Source organism: Marmota monax, unplaced genomic scaffold (assembly GCF_021218885.2).
Source record: "Marmota monax isolate L192 unplaced genomic scaffold, Marmota_monax_Labrador192_F-V1.1 WCK01_AAM20220418_F8-fsc00015, whole genome shotgun sequence".
Taxonomy (NCBI): domain Eukaryota; kingdom Metazoa; phylum Chordata; class Mammalia; order Rodentia; family Sciuridae; genus Marmota; species Marmota monax.
Genome location: NW_026692194.1, coordinates 23,501,196 through 23,524,746, shown reverse-complemented (window position 1 = coordinate 23,524,746; position 23,551 = coordinate 23,501,196). Strand labels below are relative to the sequence as shown.

General features: G+C 37.5%; 1 protein-coding gene across 7 annotated transcripts in view; it reads left to right on the top strand.

The window, feature by feature from the left end:
• Nucleotides 1–23,551, top strand: part of Mta3 (metastasis associated 1 family member 3) — a 187,184-nt gene that overhangs the window by 141,630 nt on the left and 22,003 nt on the right. For 5 of the 7 annotated variants that reach the window (XR_009225191.1, XM_058573549.1, XM_046425190.2 and 2 more), the window contains exons 10-14: nucleotides 5,758–5,832; nucleotides 8,212–8,270; nucleotides 13,848–13,972; nucleotides 18,143–18,294; nucleotides 19,557–19,779. Coding sequence is in view for 6 of the 7 variants with exons in the window: in XM_058573549.1 (XP_058429532.1) it covers nucleotides 5,758–5,832; nucleotides 8,212–8,270; nucleotides 13,848–13,972; nucleotides 18,143–18,294; nucleotides 19,557–19,779 (634 nt within the window). In the remaining variant the exon portion in view is untranslated. The remainder of the gene's footprint in view (nucleotides 1–5,757; nucleotides 5,833–8,211; nucleotides 8,271–13,847; nucleotides 13,973–18,142; nucleotides 18,295–19,556; nucleotides 19,780–23,551) is intronic. The other 2 variants (XM_046425178.2, XM_058573545.1) reach the window with 1 other exon arrangement.

Sequence of the window (23,551 nt, the reverse complement as noted above, 5' to 3'; positions counted from 1 at the left end):
CAGTGCCCCCCCCCCAAAAAAAAGAAAAAAAAGGAAAGAAAGAAGAAGAAATATATCAGTGTAGTTAAGCTGAACTACAGTTTCCAGAATTTCCTTCCCAGTATGTTTCCCATTATGGTAGTCATAGGGAGATTCTCTTGCAGGGTTGGAGAGCAGATTTGAGGCAGCAGCAGTTTTTGTATGTAGCTCATATGTGCTGCCATGGGATCTGGCTCATGTTGGCATGAAGCAGTGATAGGACTGCAATCACTTCGTCTTCCCTAGGGTCCTCCAAGCTTTTCTTACTTCCAGGACAAGAGGTTTGTGTGTTTGTGAGCTCCATGAAGAATAGCCTTGGCTTCTGCAGAACACCATGCGATCAGGTTCAAAGGCAGTGATTATTGACAAGGTTCCTTCTGGTTGTCAAGGCTCCAGCTCATGTTTGTGGGTTTCAGCTTGTTCTTCTTCTCCGCAGCTTTGCATCATCTTCTCCCAACTGCTTGTCCTGTATACCCCAAGGCTGAGCTTCAGATGCAAACACAACCACCTTGCAGAGGCAGTTAAATTAGCTTCTGTAATTGCATGAGGCTAAATCATTATAACAAATACTTAAGGGGCTGGGGTTGTGACTCAATAGTAGAGCACTTGCCTTGCATGCATGAGGAACTGGGATCGATTCTCAGCACCACATAAAAATAAATAAATAAAGATATTGTGTCCATCTACAACTAAAAAAATATTAAAAATAAATAAATGAATAAATAAAGATTAAGGGTCTGGGGTTGTGAGTCAGTAGTAGAGTGCTTGCCTAACGTGTGTGAGGCACTGGGTTTGATTCTCAACAATGTATATAAATAAATGAATAAAATCCATCAACATCTAAAAAATATTAAAAAATAAAATAAAGATTAAAATATAGTAAATAAGGTAAATCTGTTTTTTTGGCCCTGGTTCTTTAATTGAATCCTGACAAACAAGTATTTTCAGTAGGACTGTAACATTTTGCATTACAGCTAGCAAAATGTAACAGTTTCATTTGCTTTACATCCTCACTGGTACTTGTTAGCATCATTTTAAAAGCCATAGCTCTGTAGTAGCATCTCTTTGTGGTGTGTGTTTTGTTTTGTTGTGGTACTGGGGATTGAGCCTAGGGTGCCTCACGTGCCAGGCAAGTGCTCTGTCACTGAGCTGCATCTTCAGCCCCTATTTTGTTTTGCTTTTTATGGTGCTGAGGTCATTGTGGATTTAATTTGCATTTTTACATACACTAATGATGTTTAGCATCTTTACATGGTTTTGTTGGTATAGTAAGTGTTTGATGTGAAAAGTTTGTTCATGCTTAATTTTTGCCACTTTGGTTATCTTAGTATTGATTTTGAGAATTCTTTATATATTGGCTTAGTGTTTTTTATCACATTTTCTCTAGCCTTATTAATCTCAGGCAGTACTTAAGTAGGTTTTTTGATAAATCCTTTGAGACTTTCTACATAGACAGATTTCTGCAGATAGAGTCTTGTTTTTTATTTCTGATATGTGTGATTGTTACTTCTTTATCCTGCCTTTAGTACTTGCTGGAATCTCTAGTACACCTTTTTTTGTTTTTTCTTTTTTAATGAGACAGAGTCTCACTAAATTGCGCAGGCTGGCTTCAAACATGCGATTCTCCTGCCTTTACCTCCTAAGTAGCTGGAATTCCAGGTGTACCCCATCACATCCTGCTTTTCTGAGTTTTTACCATGAAGGGATTCTGAATTTTGTAAGATGTGATTTATGAAGAAGTTGTGATTATAGGTAGGGTTATCCTCTTTTGTTTCTTGATACAGTGGATTACTTTTTATTTTCTTGGAAATTGAACCCAGGGCTTCACACATACTAATAAGCAAGTATTCTGTCACTGAGCAACATCCTTAGGCCCTCTCAAATTATTTTTTTAAGGTCTGTGGGCTAGATCTCTAGTTATGTCTACTCACTTATTCCTGATACTCAAAACTTGTGTCTCTCCTCCCTACCCCACCTCACCCCCTTTTTATTACTGATCAGTCTGGCTAGGAGTTATATCAGTTTTATTGAACTTTGCAAATACCAGCTTTTAGGTTGTTTGATTTTTAAAAATTTTCTGTTTTATTAATTTCTGCTTCTGCCTTCCTGTTTTCTCATTGCTTAGGACTTTGCTGCATTTCCTTCTAGTATCTTCTTAAAGTTGAAGTTCAGATAATTTATTTGAAAGTTTTCTTCCAGTATAAACAGTTATTGTTAGTATAGGTTTAGTCAACAATGCACCTTTGTTTGATGAATCTTTTACTGTCCCCTTTAGAAAGATATTTAATTCTTTATAGGATTTACTTTTTTTCCCCCTCTTTTAATACTCTGAAGATGTCCCTTTGTCTGGTGGATATAGTTTCTGATGAAAAGTTCCTATTGCACAATGTTTCTTTTTCTTCATCAGTATTTTCTTATTACTTTTGATTTTTAGCATTTACTTCTACAATATGCCTCCAAGTTTTTTTTTTTTTTGTAATAACTGTAGTCCTTTGAGCTTCCTAGAACTGTCATTTGAATGTTCTATATTTTAGATAATTCTTAGTCATTTTCTTTTTGAAGATTTTTCATTTACTTGTAGAACTCCAGTTATACATTACTAGATCATTTTGTATTGTCCACCAGTTCATGGTGCTTTTTTTTTCCCATTGATTTTTCTGCTTTTGTTTTAGTTTATATAATCTTTTAGTACAGGTAATTCTTGCTGTGTCCAGTATACTGATAAACTTCTTACAGAATTCTTCAAGTGTGATAGCATGTTTTTCTTCCTGACTTCATAGTTTGTCTTATGCTTTTGATCTCTGTTGAAGTTCCTAATCAATTGACATGTTATCCATCCTTTTAATTAGCTCCTTCAGTATATTAATTATAGGGGCTGTGGTTGTAGCTTAGTATGCATAAGGCCCCCTGGTTGATCCCTAACACCCCTCCCCCCACCAAAATACAGTATTTTAATTATAGTTAAAATTTCTAATTTGACAGTTTTCAACATTTGGGGCCATCTTGAGGTCCAGATTTGTCTGTTGATTACTTTATTCAATGAGATATTCAGTTATTCCATGTGTATTCATTCAGTGAATTCAATTATTCAATATATAGTCAATTATTCAAAAATCAAATTTTTGAATTTATACAATGATACATGTATTCTCTAGTGTTTTTGCATGTCTGATTTTTTTAATTAAATATAGAATATCTTGTATTAACAATAACAGCAGCTGGGTGTGGTAGCACATGCCTGTAATCCCAGCAGCTTGGGAAGCTGAGGCAGGAGTATTGCAGGTTCAAAGTTAACCTCAGCAATGGCAAGGTGCTAAACAACTCAGTGAGACCCTGTCTCTAAATAAAATACAGAATGTGGCTCAGTGGTTAAGTGCCCCTGAGTTCAAGCTCCAGTACCCCCACCCTAAATAAATAAATAAATAAATAATAAGCAGGACTGAGTTCAATGGTGTTTATTTTCTGAAATAAACATGAGCATGTCTTGTTTCTATTCAAGCCATCAGTGTCAGGGGTTGAGTCTGTCTAGTCACTGAGTGGTTCCAGGCTTGGGCTTCATTGTTCTGGTCATCTTCAGTGCACAAGTACAGGGAAAGCCTAAAATTCCATGTGCTGCCTTAACATCTTTGAGCCTCCAAAGCTTAACTTGAATTCTCTTGCCTTTGCCAGATGTTCCCCACGTCTGTGCAACAGGAATGTCTCCCTACCTGGCTATTTCCCCTAGTAGCCACTTGCTCCCCTCACCCCCAACCCCCAGTCTTCAGCCTGATGGGTTTCATTACCCTGCCAGCTTGAAGAATTGTTCACACGAGTCTGTCACATCCTCTTACAGAAACCTTCTGCAGTAACCAGGAACATCTTAACCTCTTGCTAGTACTGAGCCTCACTTCCACGGCTCCTACTGCTTCACCTTATTCTCACTTGCAATTCCTGTGTAACCCCACATGGTGTGCAGTGTTCTTTCCCCTGGGCTGTGAGTACATGTGACTAATAAGCTGCTGTCAGTCTCATCCATTTGGTCTTGGTTTCCATGTTCTATGTTGTATATTCAGTCATTTGTACTGTTTGGGGCAGTGGAGAATAGGCGATGATCAGAACAACCACAGTCTTACCTTTGCTTAATATAGGGCCTGGAATGCTGAAGGATATTCCCCCCTCAATTCCCAATGTTCCTGTGCCACAGAGAACCTGCCTCAGAGCTGTTGGCTTCAAGAACTACTGGGCTCCCAGCTCTGTTCTAGCAAAATAGATGCCTGTTATACCATCCTTGCTACCCCTGGGAAAGATAATGCACAAGCCATAAGTGGAGACAGCAGAATCCATTTAACTGAACTAGTTTAGCAGAATGAAATATATTACTTGGTGTCTGAAGGCTCACAGAAACTCCTAGAGAGCCAGTAGTCCAAGTTTAGATGCTTCCCAGCTAGAAGCAGTGGCACAAAGAGTGCAGCCTAACATTGTAATGCTGAGTGGTGCTGGGCACAGCCAGTCAGGACTCAGAGGACTGGATAAAATAAAGCTGATGCAGCTGTGTTTACATGGTCAATTGGCTTCCTTTCCTGGTTACTTGGTTTCTAGGTAAATTAAAATTAAGGCCTTTTTCTCAGAAGAATAATAAATGATAAGAGTTCTGACGTTACTTAAAAAGCCGAGGGGATTATACCATGACTATCCTATGAGGTCTTGCTTGAGGCTCCTTCACCATCTTCCACACTTTCAATTCTATTAGATGAACACATTGAATTAAAATAAAACTATTTGCTTTAGCTATGGTTCACAGCTTAGTGGCTGGGCTGATTGATCCTGTAAAGAGATCACATTTGTAACTGCTATTGGTGTTGCCACCCAAATAAGCTTAAAATAATTTCTCTAAAATCCATCTGTTTTGAGGTCTAACAGGTGAGTTAAATGGAAAGGTGATAGGAATGGCATGGATGTTGTCCAGGTTTCATAAGCAGATCCCAGGTATAAAGTCCAGGAAGTAATTTTAACTTTCCAATTCTTATAATATGGTAGGGAAGTCAGAGGGCTGAGTCACCCTTATAAAATCTGCTGCCATAATTCAAGATTGTTTTATCAGCCATTCATATCATCATGAAAGTATGATCTGTCCTCATTTGCATCTTGGATAACTAACAGATTCCCTTCTACAGAAAGACATGTTAAATATATTCTTTGGTTGTAGGCTTCATGATTAAGATTTTTTATTTGGCCATTTTTGAATATTTATCAAAAACAGCTCAGGCTAGCTTGCTCTACTAATAAGAAGCACACTCAGCTGTGTTTTTTTTCCTTCAGAGAATTAGCGTTTTTTTTTAAATAGAGTGGTTTTGAAAAGAATGGAAATATTATGTTCAGAGACCAAAAGATACTTAGTTGTAGCTGGCATCTTTGAAAAAGTAACTCAGGCTAAAGTTATTTAAATGTTATTTCTAAACTTGTTCTATATTTCCACATGTAGCCTGAGATCTTTCCTGAGTAAGTCGTGAAATATTGATAGTCATAATGTTTATAATTTTTAATGAATTAGGCAATAACTGGAATGTGTTATATTGGGAATTTCTTTGCTGAATGTGACATGTGGGGCAATTTTTGCTAAAATTAACTTCAGGGCTTTTTTTTTTTCTAGAATGAATCTTCCAAATGAATATTTACTCCATTATTTTTTAAAGAGGTGGTTTTAAAGAAAAGCACTTTATACAGTAGGTGGTTTTTATTATCATGTTGAATGTTTTTCAGCTCCCTTGGAAGTCATTGACTAGCATCATTGAGTATTATTACATGTGGAAAACTACTGACAGATATGTGCAGCAGGTAACTTATTAATATTGCTACCACCATGAGTGCATTAAAATGAACTGTTTATATTTTAATATTTCTTAACAGTTTGCTAATTTCACAATTGTTTGCTTTATCTTTCCCATACTAATTTTAACTCCATGATTTCATGTCTTTAAGTTATTATATTTAACATTTTCATGTTAGATTTCCTTGACCTCATCAATCATGATGATAAATATTTTAGAAAGATGACAGAGCAGGATATCACTAGAAAGGCATTATTTTCCTTGCATGTGACTGGTGCTTCGTCTGTTTTCGAGTATAGTTGATGGGAAATATCAGAGATGTGGCATTGCCACAGACCTCTTGAACAAGTTATTTTTATGAAGATTTGAAAGTTGAGACCAATGCCATCAACCTTACAATTAGAGATATTTTCAAATATCTCCTGAATTGTCCTTATGTGACACTTATGTGTGTATCTTGCCTGTTTTTTACTTTAATTTTAGTAGTCTTACTAGTTTGATGTTTTAGTGCTATACATGATATTTACATTTGATCTTAGCCAAAAGGCCGAGAAGTGATCCAAAATTATTTAAAAGTAGGGAATTTTTAATTTTTGAGGCTTTCTCAAATGTCTCAATTCATATAACATCTTCAGTTATTTATTTTGAATCATGTTACCTTTGTTTTCCTGAAACAAGCTCAGTCAATATTTGTTTTATATTCTTGAAGTCACATGTCGGAACTTGTAAATAAAGACACAAATATTTAATGTAGATTCCCCCCCTCCCCCCAAGATGGAGGTTACACAGTGGCAAGGTTGGGATGCAGTACAAATACATTTAAGAATCACTTTAAAAAGTATCACAAAGGGTTATTGAGGTCATGAACAGTGAATAGATATCCAAGGCCTGTTGAACAATTTCCTTTGTGAACATCATATATTATTCAAAAGGTGCTTATTTGAACATGAGTAGAAATGAAGGCAGTGGGTCTGAAAGGCTGTGCATTCTGATCAGAAAGGGTCCCTAAAGATGATAGAGACTGTGGCATCAAGGACAGTCGAAAATGTTTGAATAAAATTATTCCTAAAAATTTAAACTCTGTTCTAAAAGTTTCAGGTTGTCCCCTCACCATTTTTTTTTTCCTCTTACTGGGAAAGTGGAGGATCACCTTGTGTTCTAGCTGGTCTCATTTTTGAACATTGACCATATATTATTTTCCTTCCCTGTTTGCAGTCATTATTGTGTTGATCAGTGTCTGGATTTTATTATCTAATTTACTTCCCATTTCTTTCCCTGCACTTGGCTGCTAATTGATGTCAGTTCAGTCTTATGGTGAGCTCAGCCAAGCTTTAAAGTTTTACTGCATGTTGCCAGGCACAGTGGTGCACGCCTGTAATACCAGCAACTCGGGAGGCTGAAGCAGGAGGATCCAAGTTCAAAACTAATCTCAGCAACTTATTGAGGCCCTAAGAACTTAGTGAGGCCCTGTCTCAAAATGAAAATAAAAAGGGCTAGGGATGTGGCTAAGTGGTCAGGTGCCACTGGGTTCAATCACCAGTACCAAGGAAAAAAAAAGTTACTTCATATCTCCCAATATTTGAGGGTAAAGGTTTATTTAATTTTACTTAGAATAGTGACAGTCTCTTTCTCTTTGATGGATTTTTGAAACTAATCATCTCTGAATATTTTTCTAAAAGCAAGTATTGTGTGTGTGTGTGTGTGTGTTGTTCCTTCCAGGTAAACAAGTAAGAAAGTAAAAACAGTTTGTAAAAGTAAAAAATGTTTATATTTATTCATTTATTTGGCACTAGGGTTTGAATCCAGGGGTGCTATACCATTGAGCCACATCTCCCATTCTTTTTACTTGCTCTGTTGTCCAGTCTGGCCTCAAAGTTGCAATCCTCCTGCCCCAGCCTTCCTAGTGACTGGAATTATGGGCATGTGCCTCTTCACCATGCTAATATAGGTCCTTTTGGGGACTAGAGGTATGTTTTAATGGTAGAGTGAGTATTTAGCATGCACAAGACCCTGGGTTCAATCCCTAGCACCTAAAAAATAAAAAAAAATGGAATGGAGCTGTTCGTTGCTTTACTTTAAAAATTTATATCTAGGGCTGGGGATGTGGCTCAAGGGTAGAGTGCTTGCCTGGTGTGTGTGAGGCTTTGGGTTCCATCTCTCGCACTGAAGAAAAAAAAAAGTACTATAGTTCTGTAACTCAGAATCTAGTGACTTTTCTTATAAGCTACTACAATTGAAGAATATGCATATGAAAGAAAAGCTTGTCTTAAAAAGAGTAAATTTTAATTTATAGCCTGATACTTTATTTTCTTTTTTTTTAAGACAGTGAAGTGGTAATAACTAATAGGCATTGTGTGTAAAATATTTTATCCATCTTTTGAATTAGAAACGTCTAAAAGCAGCAGAAGCTGAGAGTAAACTGAAACAAGTTTATATCCCAACTTAGTAAGTAATGAAATTTTTTAAAAATATTTGTCCTGCTCTTAATTGTATCATTACAAACCATGTTATTTTGTTCACTTTCAGAGAAGTTTGAATTTCTTTGTGTATCTTACTTTCTTCCTCTACAAAGCATGACACTTGCCTTCTATTGTTATTTTTAGACAAAAAAAAATTTTAAAAAAAAGGAGGTAAGAGAAACCACATACAGACTAACCTAAGGACTAAGAAAAGAGAGCGTGTTTTGTGTTTCCAGCAAAACTGTAGACAAAGTGTCCAAAACTAACCCATGGAACTAACTCTGTATTAGTGCAAGCAAATGTGTTTCACAAAGCTGAAAACTTGAACTTGTTTGGGTGATGTTCATTGCCTCTTTGAGGTATGTCCTTTGCATTATTTGGTTGAGGATTTTGCATTGTTTTCTTTGTTCAAATGGTAATTAGAACTGTTCAATAAGTAATGGCAGGTTTCATTTGTTTTAGGTGTCTGGCATTCTTTTTAGTCCTTTGAGTTTACAGGTCATTGCCATGTCAAAATGAATGCCAGTTTTCATTTGTTGTATTTTAGATGAATTACACAATTTTATTGAGTTCTTCAAAGTTTGATTATTCATTTGTTAAGGAAAAATTAGTTTTTTGAACACTATGTGTATAGTACTGTCCTAGATTCCTTGGGAATTAAAGTGAAATTTATTATAAATTTCTGTGTGCTGTTCCAAGATTTTTCTCATTCTTAGAGCTTAAATACAGTCATTTTATACTTTACCTTTAGTTGCAGAATTTTAATATATTGCATGATAGATGTTTTTTACATATAGAATGCCTCAAGGGCAGTGAATTATGATCTTTTGTATTCATCTTTTGTCTCTAAGCACATAACTGTTATAATTTTAAAAACATGGAATTTATAGGTCCCTTATGATTATATCTCTTCTGCAGAGTGATTTTTTTTTTGTTCCTTTTCACTTACATATTGTATTTGACTGATTTATAAAAATACCACTTCCCAAAGAGGATACTGTTGCAACTCACATGTATTTGATTTTCATAAAGTAAGCATATCAACTTCCTTGTACTGCAGTGTTGCCAACATCACAGGGCTGGTATCTTTAACCATTTCTGACCAACTAACACAGATAGTTGGGTTTTTTTGGTTTGCTTTTGCAGTACTACGGATTGAACCCAGGGGTGCTCTACCAATGAGTCATACCCCGATCCCTTTTTCTTTTTTGTTTTTGAGACAGAGTCTCCTTAAATTGCCCAGGTTGGCCTTGAATTTGGGATCTTTCTGCCTCAACCCCCCAGTAGCTGGGATAATAGGTATTTGTCCCTGCACACAGCCGGATAATTGTTGTTGTTTCCTGCTTTACATTGACTTTGGTGTCTTGATCTAAGCCATGGATCAGCAAGCTACAGTACGTGGGCCAAATCTGATCTATCTTTTTTTTGGTAAATAGTTTAATTGAAACACACACATACTCATTCATTTATGTATTGCCTGCTTTCAGACTACAGTGGCAGAATTCAGTGGGTGCAACTGAAATTGCTTAAAATGCATAACTATCTGGCCCTTTACAAAAAAGGATTTTATATTGTTTTCTTCGTTCTAGTGGTAATTAGAATCCTACTTTGTAAATGTTCAATTAGTAATGGATAGGTTTCAGTTGTTTTAGTTGTCTAGCATCCTGTTATTATCCTTTGGGTTTAAAATCATTGTCATGTCAAGACAGTGCCTATTTCTCAAACCCTGCTCTAAGTGAATGGTTTTTATAAATCAAGACAGTTTCTAATCATACTTAAAAAACATATATTTAAAACATATCCAGTGTTCAAAAATATGCAACTGAATTACTGAGTTTAATAAGATTGTGAGTCTTTCCATAAATTTCCAAATTAACTCTGAAATGGGTTGTTTTAAAGCGTAATAGATTGGGCTGGGGTTGTGGCTCAGTGGTAGAGCGCTCGCCTGGAACATGGGAGGCTCTAGGTTCAATCCTCAACACCACATACACATAAATAAGTAAAATAAAGATGTTGTGTTCAACTACAGCTAAAAATAAATAAATATTTTTTTTTTTTTTTTAAAAAGGTAATAGATTAAGAACTGGGTTGTGGCTCAGTGGTAGGGCGCTTGCCTCACATACGTGAAGCACTGGGTTCGATCCCGAGCACCACATAAAAATAAAAACAAATAAAGGTATTGTGTCCACCTACAACTAAAATAAATAAGTAATAGATTAAATTTGTTTTCTTCTGTCATGTTTTGAGCATGGCAGTCTCCCATATTCAAAACATCCTGCTCAGTGCTAGAGGTAACAAGGTTGAGAAGACAGACTGGCCTCTAGAGGGGGCAGGTAAGGGGAACAAGACAGTAAAGATGCAGCATGGGGAGTGCTGTAAGGCGAGTTTATCCTTGGGGCCCCGGTTTAGTTGATGCTCCCAAGAAAGCCTTCAGGAAAGTGAGTTTGCGTGTACTTTGAGGAGAGACTGAGCAATAATGGAGGAACTCCAGGCCAGTGGGATCCTTAGATGGGAAGAGGCAGAGCACAGTTGAAGAGCAGAAAGGTAGTGTGGCTGGTGTGGAAAAGGTGTGGTGAGCCATGGAAGGCTGGTGATAGACAGTGGAAATGAATTTTTTTTTTTAAGAGAGAGAATTTTTAATATTTATTTTTTAGTTTTCAACGGACACAACATCTTTGTTTGTATGTGGTGCTAAGGATCGAACCCCGGGCCACACACATGCCAGGCGAGCGCGCTACTGCTTGAGCCACATCCCCAGCCCAGTGGAAATGAATTTTGAATAGAGAAGTATCATGGTCAGATTTGCACTTGAAGATCACTGTTTAGAAAATGGTCTGGGGAAGGAAAGTAAGAGTAAGATGTACAGAGACCACTCCGGAGAGGAGAGGCAACACTGGCTTGAGTAGAGCCCTGGAAATGGTGTGATATTTGGAAGTGATTGGCTTTTGCTTGTCAAGATTGAATTCCAAATTTCTGGTCAGCACAGTTAGGTGGACTGTCCTGCTGTTCACCAAGCTCAGAAACCATGGCACAAAATCAGGTGAGGTCATTTTGAGTTGGCTCTATTCAAAAGAAGTGTTGGATATGCTATCAACATGTTATATTGGTCTAAACTTGGGAGAAGTCTTGAGCTAGACATAGAAACACAGCAAAATCAGCACACAGTAATTATGTTTGAACCATAGACGAGATTTCCGAGGGAGAGCTGCAAGAAAAGGGCTTTGGATCAAGTCTTGAATAAATTCAACATTTACAGATCAAATAGTGTATGATAGCTAAAAATGGATAGCCATTTTTTAGTTGTAGTTCAACACAATACCTTTATTTTATTTATTTATTTTTATGTAGTTCTGAGGATCAAACTCAGGGCCTTGCATATGCTAGGTGAGCACTCTAATGCATATGTGGCTCAGCATGCTGAGCCACAACCCCAGCCCCCAAATTATTTCTACTTATTTCTTTTTGTGGTGCTGGGAATTGAACCCAAGGCCTTGTGCATGATAGGCAAGGTCTCTACCATTGAGCTATATCCCCAGCCTGGGCAATTTCATATAATGTGTCTTTTAAAAAAATTTTTATGTGTGTCTTAACAGTCACAAATTGTCACAATGATATCACTTGTCTCCTGAGATTTGATCTTTAAGTACCTGGTTTTATAGAAGATATTTTAAGTGATTCACGTGTGTGTAGTCTTGGCACCCTTATTTTCCTTGTGTTTATGATAATTAAGAACAGTCATTTATTCAATCAAATAACATTCTCACTTGAGCAACTAAGTAAATTTGTGCTTCCTGTTATTCTTTTTTCAGGCAGCTCAACTGTAAATTTGTATTATCTCTTTTTCATCACATATTTTACATGTCAGAAATTTTCATTTCTGGGAATCTTCTGGCCAGTCATTTGACTTAAAGGAGCAATCATTTCTGTACATTTATTTTTTTAAAAAATTGGTATTATATGACCTTGGAACCCTTGTTTTATTTTTTTTTAATATTTATTTTTTAGTTTTTAGCGGACACAACATCTTTGTAAGTGGTGCTGAGGATCGAACCCGGGCCGCACGCGTGCCAGGCGAGCACGCTACCGCTTGAGCCACATCCCCAGCCCCTCTCTTATTCATTTTAAACTACTACTTTTCATTCCATACTGAAAACTGTTTCAACTGAAAACTACAAGAGAAGCACCCTCTGTCTGATTTAACATGTTTTTAAAACCAGTTTGTTAGGGGCTAGGGATGTAGTTCAGTGATAGAACGCTTACTTAACGTGCACAAAATCCAGGGTTCAGTATCCAGTACTGCAGAAAAATAAAACCAATTTGTCTTAAATACTTTGGTGACACAGGTTAGAGGTATAAATAATAGCCCTGTTTTTACAAACTGGGACCTTAGTGCACATAGAGGTTAAATGATTTCTTCTGGTGGTGGTTGCAAGGATGTCAGTGAGAGTTACATTAATAATGTAGAAAGAAATCTTAAGTAGGGTCTTTGCTCTCAGGCAGACCAAGTCTTATACAGTAGACTTTGACTGTTAAATGGAATTGTGGGTAAGAGGAAATCCCTGAGCCAACTCTGTTGAGATTCCAAGTGTATTGGTAGTTGTGACATCTCATTGCTTCAGGAGCCATGGGGAAGCAGTGTGGTCTCCATAACAGAATAGTCTCCATTCATTCATTCAGCATTGATTTCTAAACTTGCTTATTTTCTGTCTACCAAATAGGAAAGTTCATCTAGAATGAAAGCTCCTCAGTGTAGGAGATTTACTGGGCTCTGAATTGTATGCAAAATGAGTCATGCCTGTCGTGTGTACCTGTGCAGTACTCTTGTGCATGCTTCTAAACACGGGACTTAGCCTGTTGTAGATGGGGACAAGTTAGCCATGTTTGCACAGGAAGTAGTAAGAGATGTCTGGACTGCCCATTTCTAGTGAAATGTGTAGTGGCTCTGTTGACTTAGTCTCTAGGAAATGTACATGTCTCCTTTTTCCTCCTAAAAATTATTTTCTTAAAAAGAAATAACTTGAAGCTCAAAGTTATTGGTTTTTCTAATTTTAAATGCTATTTAGGAATAGGGCAGGTACTTAGAGGCTCCTGAAGTGCTCGCTTACTGTCAGCGCTTGTGACACCCCCTCTAAAGCTGGGGTGCAGTCAGGTACTTTCTCAGCAGCAGCAGAGGACAGTGCTTTCCCTACTCACACAGTGCTGCCTTAAACCTGATTTATTTTACCCCAAAATGATTCTGTTTGCTTAGAAGAATTTATGATAAGTGATAAAAGCCTGATAGCTTGTATCTTTCAAAAGTATCTGATGATATTCCAATGAAATTGCATTTGGACCGACAGAGATACAGTATTTACTTTGTTGAATATAAGGCATAAGAGATTTGTTGTTACATATCCTTGTTTTATAAATGTGAGTGGTTAATATCTTGCTTTTACCAGTTTCTTTCTTTTTCACTGAATCTTTTAAGGTTTATTTAGTTGAAGTAAATTAGTAAGGAGATGTGATGCTTCTTGCCTTGTTATACAAATCATTTTTATCACCTCACTTTACATCTCACTGAAAGCAGCAAACCAAATCCCAACCAAATATCCACCAGCAATGGCAAGCCTGGCGCTGTGAATGGAGCTGTGGGGACCACGTTCCAGCCCCAGAACCCCCTATTAGGGCGAGCCTGTGAGAGCTGCTACGGTAAGTTTGCTCCAGCTGGGCTTTGTTTTCCTGTTGGAGAGACCTGCCTTCTGTTTGTTCAGGGAACAGCCCTGCACTGTGGGGTGGGATTGGTGAGCATCATGGGGTCAGTGCATTGTAGAGGCAGGGCATTGTCTCCTCATAGTGAACAGGGACCTGTCCTTGCCTTCTGCAGGGATTGAAGGGGCCGATCACTGGGTACTTACTCTGTGCCATACATCAAAGGTAGATATTGGGTTTCCTTTGCTTTGGAAGAACTCTATTGTGTGTACAATGGCAGTGTTTGCTCAACTGTGCAAGGTTGGATTAGCTTTGGCCAAGCCATGGTCTCATGATACATACCAAATTTCCTTTTGGAGTTTTTTAGTATTATTTGACAAATTAAATGTGCCTGGTAATTCTGTAGGAAAGGTTTATCTGGGGATAAACTGCTATTTCAGGGCACCAGTTTGGGAGATGTTGTTCTGTGACATTTGCTTTTGGCCTTAGATCCCTGCTGTTATTTATCTATGCTGGCAGTATTTTCTGTGCCCTGGGTGTTAAATGGGGATGGTGAGATGAACTGATAGGTTGTTGTTTACTTAAATTTCAAGCAACAATAGAATGACCCCCCACACACACACACCTCTTTTGGTACTAGGGATTGAACCCAGTTGCACACTACCACTGAGCTACATCCCTGTCTCTTTTTAAAAAGTCTTTTGAGCCATGCATAGTGGCACACCCCTATAATCCCAGTGGCTCGGAAGGTGAGTTCAAAGCCAGCCTCAGCAATTTAGCAACTCACTGAGACCATGTCTCTAACTAAAATACAGAAAGGGCTGGGGATATGGCTCAGGGATTAAGTGCCCCTGGGTTCAATCCCCAGTATCAAAAAAAAAAAAAAAGAGAGAGAGAGAGAGAGAGAAATTTTTTTGAGACAGGATATTGCTTAGTTGCCTTCAGACTCCTCCTGCCTCAGCCTCCTGAATAGCTGACTTGTAGTCTGAGCACCTGGCTAGTATAATCTCTTAATGGGGCATTGATGACATCATGTGTTTTCTTCCAATGAAGGTAGCCTGGGGTGGGAGAGGAAAGGAAGCACATGTTTATTGAAAGTCTACCTGTACCCAGTGTTTGGCTCTCGGCAGTTCTTTGTGGGGGTAGATGAACCTACTCACTGCCTAGGGACATGGGAGAGGGACTTTAAGACTCAGTCTGCTCTATATCCCACATTAAGTGTCAGCATTAGAAAAGACTTTTAAAATCAAATCATATAATTATTTCTCTTGACTCTAAGGAAGACTTGAGCCACACCAAGTACTGACTTTCTAGAAATGAGACATGAACATGTGTCTAACCATTCTGTGTACCATCAGAGCACAAAGGAAATCAGTTTGCGAAAAAATAGATTCTTTTGGTCAAGATTTCATATGGATAGCATTGATAGTGCCTCTGAATTGGAAGTTCTTGGATTTTGAAATTCATTATATTTATGTGGAAATAAAAAGAACCATGCATACAAGTGGTAGTGGCTTAGTTGTTTTTTAAGATGGGATCTCACTATGGTCCCAGTCAAACTCCTAGAATCAAATTATCCTCCTGCCTCAGCCTCTTGATTAGCTGGTGCTATAGGTGCTCCCTACTGCACCTGGCAATCTGTCTTCTTTTTTAACTTTCAGACCTTTTCTTTCTTTTTTGGCACTGGGTATTGAACCCAGGTGTGCTTTACTACTGAGAATATCCCTAGCCCTTTTTGTTTTTTTTATTTTGAGACAAGATCTCATGAAGTTGCTGAGGGTCTAAGTTGCTAAGGCTGGCCTCAAATTTATGATCCTCCTGCCTCAGCCTCTCGAATTCCTGAGATTGCAGGCACATGCCACTGTGCCCAGCTTTCAAATCTCTTTCACATTCGTGTGTGAAATACTGATTTAAATACTTAATTGTCAATTTTATGCGTGTCTGACATACAAGTGATTTTAATTTTATATTTTTGATCAACATATTGTTAATATCTATCATAAAATGTATCTTAATATACATAAAAGATTTATACTAGAGCCAGATGCAGTGGTATATGCCCATAATACCAGCAGATTGGGAGGCTGAGACAGGAGGATCATGAGTTCAAAGCCAGCCCCAGCAACTTAGCAAGGTCCTAAGCAACTCAGGCAGACCCTGTCTGTAAATAAAATACAAAAAAGGGTTGGGGATGCGGCTTAGTGGTTAAGCACCTGTGAGTTCAATCCCTGGTACCCAAATAAATAAATAAATAAATAAACAAGATTTATACTTACAGAATGATAGAATTTGGTGTTTTCTATTTGTCAAGTGATATTTACTTCTTTTTTTTTCTTTTTCTTTTGGTACCAAGGATTGAGCCTAGGTGTGCTGTATCCTCAGCCCTTTTCTTATTTTGAAACAAGGTTTTGCTAAATTGTCCAGGTTGGCCTCAAACTTGGAATCCACCTGTCTCAGGCTCCTGGAATATAAGTGTGTGTCACTGTGCCCAGCTGATATTTGCTCTTTAATTGAATTCAAGTTAATTATACATCAAATTTTATATTCAGAATCCAACACAGAGCCATGACTTGATGCTGTTGATTCTTAAAATTTGTGTTTAAAAAATAAACCATGGGCTGGGGATGTGGCTCAAGCGGTAGCGCGCTCGCCTGGCATGCGTGCGGCCCGGGTTCGATCCTCAGCACCACATACAAACAAAGATGTTGTGTCCGCCGAAAACTAAAAAAATAATATTAAAAAAAAAAATAAACCTGGTAGACACAATGGCACACACATGTAACCCTAGCTGCTTGGGAAGCTGAGGCAGAAGGATCACAGGTTCAAAACCAGCCTGGACAATTTAGCAAGCCCTAACTTAAAAGGGTTGGGAGTAGGGGGCAGTGGTGCCCACCTGTAACTCCAGCACCTCGAAAGGCAGAGGCCAGAGGGAGAATCTTAAGTTTGAGCCTCAGCAATGTAGTGAGACCCTGTCTCAAAATAAGAAAAAGGGCTGGGGGTGTGGGTTGGTAGTGAAGAGCCTCTGGGTTCAATAATAATAGTGAAACATAAATAAATATAAAAACTTGACTTAATATTTGTTTCGAATTATAAAAGGGAAGGTTTTTAAAAAGGCTTATATTTGCAAGGAATCCTCTAGAAATAAGAAGTACATATGTTATCAATAATCTACAAGTCAGTAAATGTAATAGTCACTATATTTTCTCATTCTCTTTCTTTTGGAGGGAGGGGCTAGTGCTGTGGATTGAACCCAGACACATGCTAAGCCTGAGCTCTGCCATTGAACCTCACCCTTAGGGCATATTTTGTCGTGGTTGACATTGGTTTGTAAAGTGTTGACACCTTTAATGTACTATCAGAACATTTTGATCTGATGAAGGTAACTTACAGATCAGAATAAGATTTTTCCAAAGAAAAGTTAGAGTTTTTAGGTACTTAGTTCACTTAATGTTTCAACATCAGCGTTTTCAGACCTAGACTTGGATCCAAAAAAATCATGGGTGTGCTTTTAATGTTACATCGCACCAATTTAAGCTGCAAAGATTGCTTCATACCACCTCACAGTGTTCAGTCAAGGAATGAATCTGCTGCAGTTTAGGTCTTTGGTTTATTGTGATGGTAATGGCATGTGCTCACTTGATAGGGATTGATAGTCTAAAAAGTAATTCTGGTTTTAAAGGAAGAAATCCTAAAGTAAGTATTTGTTGACTAAAATAAAGGAATGGCAAAGAGATTCCTGTTTCCATTAGATTCCTGGCTTTATCAATGGGACATCTCTGAGTGCCTTAAACCCCTGGAGTGGTTTCTGAATCTGGGTTTAGATTTTAAATACTGTAATAATTCCTCTTCTTCCTTCTCCTGAAAACTTTTTTCCAGAAATGTGCATAATAAGAGTATTTTTAATTAACACAAACTCCCTAACAGCATAATGCCTACTATAGGAGACTCCACCTAACAGCCTCTTAATAGGTGCCACAGACACTGGATATATATAGTAGAAATAAATATTTGGTTTATTGAATCCTGAGTATTGAAAAATATGTGCATATATTATGTTTGGCTTTTAAGCTAGGGAAAGAAAATAACATTGTAAACTAAAGGTGACTTTGGGATATTTGAATTGATGTTATAAATTTCCTTGCATTCTTTTTCTTCTTCCTCCATCTGCAGCTACACAGTCTCACCAGTGGTATTCTTGGGGCCCACCCAATATGCAGTGTAGATTATGTGCAACTTGTTGGCTGTATTGGAAAAAATATGGAGGCCTGAAAATGCCCACCCAGTCAGAAGAAGAAAAGTTATCTCCCAGTCCAACTACAGAGGTATGTGAGCTGTAGGCTTTTAGTACTGAAGTGTGTCATTCATAATTTTCAATAGTGAGCTCATTCCTTGGGAATTTAAATTATCCTATACTGTACTAGCTATATAATGGAAACACAGTATAGGATAATTTAAAGATGAGTAAAGCTGTTTTTATAGCTAAACATAGCACCAAGGTATTCAGAGTGGGTGTGGAGAGAGGAGCAGGGAAAAATCAAATGTTTTCAGGTATTCAAAATATTAGTCTTGTGAGATACTCAGAAAAAAGAATAATGTGTGTGGGAGGTGTTGACATAAATAGAGAGCTTACAAACTGTTTGTTTTAATTGCTTTTTTAAAATAGTTTGTAACCTTTGACTACTTTTGAAAATGTCTTATTAGACTAAATAATAAACACAAATTAAACATTTTCTGTGCCCCTAGCTGTTGTGGAGGGACAAGAAGTTCTTGGATGCAATCTTGAAGGAAATAGTAATTGAATATGATTTTGATAAAATCCTCAGAAATTAATGATGTCTGCCAGAGGGAAACTGTTCTTTTTCATTGCTGATGGGATATCAAGACTCCATATTAAAAAATCCAGTGATCTCATTGACAATCTCCTTACTATTATGTATGCAATTTGGGATTGTTTGTATTATACTCTCCACCCTTCTATATCATAAGATTTATGTTTTCTATCAAAGTTAAACCTGTAACACAAAACAGACGTGTTTACTGTAACTTAAATGTCACATGTATAGTGGAGCCATCTTAAGTTAGGAAACCATGTGGTCAGAATGGAGCCATTTTTAAATTCCCCTAAAAGGTATCCAGTCACAACTGTAGCACTTTTCTATGCCCTTGCCAATTTTAAGTTGGCTAATCTTGTAGATTGTACCCTTGAACTCTTCCTATCAGAGCAAAAGAGAGAGAGCTTCGTTAGGGATAAAAACTGGCCAGCTGCCCTTCCAGGAATGGTCTGCTGGCCAGGTTCCCTCTGGGGGTGCATCCTTCTGCGCAAGTACAGTTCTCGCCTTGCTGACCCACTTCTAAGCATTCGTTTGATTCCTTGCAGTTCCTCAGTATTTATAATCTGTACTTCCTGCCTTCTTCTCCAGAATGCTCGATTTTTAAAGTCTTTCTTTTAGGGGCAGGGTCCTAAGTTATAGATGCATCAGAGGATGATTTGAATTTCAGGCTTTTCTTTGAGCATGGTGCAGGTGGTAATGTGTTTTTGACAAGTTCTATTCCTTTAAATGTTCATTGGTTTCTGATTTTGCAGGACCCCCGAGTTAGAAGTCACCTGTCCCGGCAGGCTATGCAAGGGATGCCTGTCCGAAACACTGGGAGTCCAAAGTCTGCAGTGAAGACCCGCCAAGCTTTCTTCCTTCATACTACATATTTCACAAAGTTTGCTCGTCAGGTCTGCAAAAATACCCTACGGTTGCGGCAGGCAGCAAGACGGCCGTTTGTTGCTATTAATTATGCTGCCATTAGGGCAGAATGTAAGACGTTTTTAAATTCTTAACCTTATATGTTGTGCTTTTTTGACCATTTTCTCTTCCTTTCTCTCTCTCTCTCCCTCTCCCTCTCCCTCCCTCCCTCCCCCCCCCTCTCTCTCTCTCTCTCTCTCTCTCCCTCTCCCTTTCTTTTGTTTGCAATAAACATAAGTTCTGTGTACAGCCTTTTATTTGTTTTTTTGTTTTTGTTTTTTTGTGTTTTTTTTTAAAAAACATTGTTTTTGTCTGCTGCCATTTGTATCATGCCAACCCAGGGGGAAAATCTCTGTAAATCTTTATCAGAGTAGCGCTCAGCAGAAGATTGGGAGATGACCCTATCCAGTGGGGTTTTGTGATGGAATTGCTGAAAGAGCCCTTATTGAAGCACTTTTACCTCTTAGGTAGTACTGCAACATAACCCCTGAGGATGGTGTTATAATGAAGCTCCCTATTTGAGACAGCACAGTCCTGTCTTATGTGGATTCATTAGGCTTAAATAAAATTAATTTATAATCATTAGAAATTGTATGTCTTTGTAAACCTCTCATTTTCCCAAGAAGCTTTTGCAAATCATACAATGTTATTGAAATTTATAGTGCTTCATAACAAATGCTGTATTTATTAGAAGGTTTAGCAAATTATAAATAAATTATAAAATCATTTTTGGGTGAATTTTCTGAAAGTGCACATTTAGTTTTTACAATGTACGTAGCCTCTAAATTTGTGGTTGAGCAGTCTTATTTGTCTGATTTGGTTTCCATTTCATAATCATATCATATTACCACATAACATTTACATGATTCATTGCTCATTTTCAACATATTCAGTCTTGCTTATGTTTCATTTTTTTTTTTGTTAGAACCAAAGTCCTATGTATCAGTGAACTGTGGATCATTCTGCTACTATCATGTATCTGAAAACATGTACATAATTTGTGTGTTAGCTCTGTGGTCACACTCCTCCTGGAGTAGTTTTTTTTTCCCTAAGGGATGAGAAAACCTTTGTCTGGATTAACAGAAAGTCTTAAGACGTTCAAATGCTTTATATGTGAAATAAGAAATCTTATTATAAGATGTTCCACTTTAAGGAGGATGTCCGTGACAGGAATGATGACCAAAAAAATATTTTTTGTTTCTAACAATAATGTTCAGTAGAAACTTGGAAGTTGAAAGGCTTTAAACTTAAAGATAAAAGCTCTGTAAGATGAAGAAAAGTACTTTGTAAAGAAGGGAAGTTGGCTGCAGTGTCAGTGTTGCCCTAACATGTCGGAGTTCATGGACTCATGTTATCACTTTCTTCCCCATTTTAAGGAACTGGAGAATAAATATATTTGTCCAAACTGTTCAGTTAATTTAAAGCAGATATATTTATATATAGTTTCTTAAATAAAAAGAATAATTCAAACCTTTGGAAAAAAATGAATGAAATTCTTCCATTAAAATTGGCTGGGATTCTATATCATTTTTGTTCCTATGAATGGAAAAGAAACCATCACCAACTAAATTGGCTGCTCAGAAAGCTGCTTTTCCCCCTGGCTCTTTGTTAATTTTCAGTTAATTTACACATTGTCTTTATTCTGATTATTCTGGAATCAAGTCTGCTTTTCTGTCACCCCATTCTGTTTTTTTTCTCTTTGATTAAAGGACCATGCTGCTAAAAAAGGATCACAATTAAGTTACCTGAAAAAATAGTAAAAGGAAAATCATTTGTTTTGGTGAGATTTAAAGAAAAAGAAACTTTTGCAAATCGAATTTCTTTTTAAAGAACATATACTATTTTGTATTTAGCTTAGTCACTCTTAACATAATCAGTTTTACCTTAAGATTTAAAATTAGTGTTTCAGCAGCCATCAGTTATTTTCTTTTCAGACAAGCAACTAATGAATTATTTTCCTTGCATCTAATTGATTCTTAAATTATCTTTTACCTTCTTATACTACATGATTATAAGCTCTTCACCAGATCCCTTGATCTTGGTTTGTTAGAAGATTAGATGTTAATAACCTGATGTCTACCAGCAACCAAGTCTGTGGTCCCCTGAAATGAATAGTCTTCCCCCCCCAGTAAACTTTTCCCCAAAAAGGTTAAGGATCACTGAGATGCAGTATAAATGTACTTTGAGTTCGAGTGGGAGTTGGTAATTCTGAAAATATTGATCGGGAGTTCTAATTAATACATTTTAAAATAATTGATCATCATGTTGAAAAAAGAATAGTTTGTGAACTTGAGACTCCTTATTTATAAGCACAGTAGAAATTGATCCCTTTGATCTTTTCTTTCCTTGGGAGCAACATTATAACCAGTGTCATAGCCAGAGTCTATAGAGTGACAGCCTGTAAGAGTGAAGCAGCAAGCTAAGGAGAGAAACTCAAGTAGATCAGGGAGATCGGGGTCTCAATTATGACTTCTAAGGTCATTCCTATTTGGGATCAAATTGGTACTAGGGATCAAACACAGGGGTGCTCTGCCTCAGCCTTCCAAGTTGTAGGGATTACAGGCATTCACCAACATACCTGGCTTTAGAGGAAATTTTTTCAGTTGATTACAGGAACACTCTTTGGCTTCATTTTCATTAAGAAGCTTGTACTAAGGCATATAGTATGGTAAAAAGGGAATCAGCAAGAAGTAGCAATGTGTAAACTGGGTGTGGTGGCACACACCTTTTATCCCAGTGACTCAGGAGGCTGAGGCAGGAGGATCCAAGTTTCAGGCCAGCCTCAGCAACTTAGGCCATAAGCAACTTAACCCTTACTCAAAATAAAAAGGGTTGGGGTTGTAGCTCAGTAGTAAAGCACTCCTCTGTTCAATCCCCAGAACACAAAGGTAGTGTGATGTCTATGGGAAGGGAAACTAACACTAAGAAAAAGGGGTGGGAAACAGATTTACAGTGTTCTTCCTTTTAAATGCTTCCAATTGGTACTATAGAAATGTTTCCTACCAAAGAAATAACTTAGGAACTGAAGTATATGGTAAGATCAACAAATGTTTAAAATTAAACATGTGAGCTGGTCATGATGGTGCATGCCTGTGATCCCAATGACTTAGGAGGCCAAGGCAGGAGGATTGTAAGTCGAGGCCAGCCTAAGCAACTTAGTGAAACCCTGTCTCAAAATGAAAAATAAACAAACATGAAAAAATTATTTTTAAAACCGATTTTTCCAAATACATAAACATTTGTTTTAATAATATAATAGACTTTCGTGTAGGAATATATGAGTTCAAACCAAAGATTCTAGTATTAGTAAAATGCCTAAGTCAGGTCTACCATGTAGATAGTGCTTATTAAGGATGGATAGGAGGCCAAGACCTAAAATAAAGTACCATGTCCTTGACAGGGTTTGCACCCAACCAGCACAGGTAGTAACACAATATCAAGTTTAGACATCCTGTCTCTTCCCCTTGCGATGCTCTTTCCCTCCATTTAAAAAAAAAAAATGGTGTTTCTCCTTTGTTATTACCACTAAACTTTCCTTCAGAGTTACCAGGTGACTGTCCGTGATGCACAGTCTCTCAAACACCAGATGAGCACAGGATTATCATTCTTTGAGATTCAGGATCCTCACACTGACATTAAGTAGTAGGTGTGTTAGAATTCTGTCAATGAAACTAACATTGCTAGAAAAATAGGTCCTGATGATTTGCCGGTCACCTTGGCAGTTTGCATAGGTAATAAAGTGCTTCTGAATCAACACCAGCCTTTCATGGCAGCAATACTCCCCAGTGTCAAGTGATTTTTTGGAGTCACTGAGAGCCATTTTTCTGTTTGAAGACAGGAATAC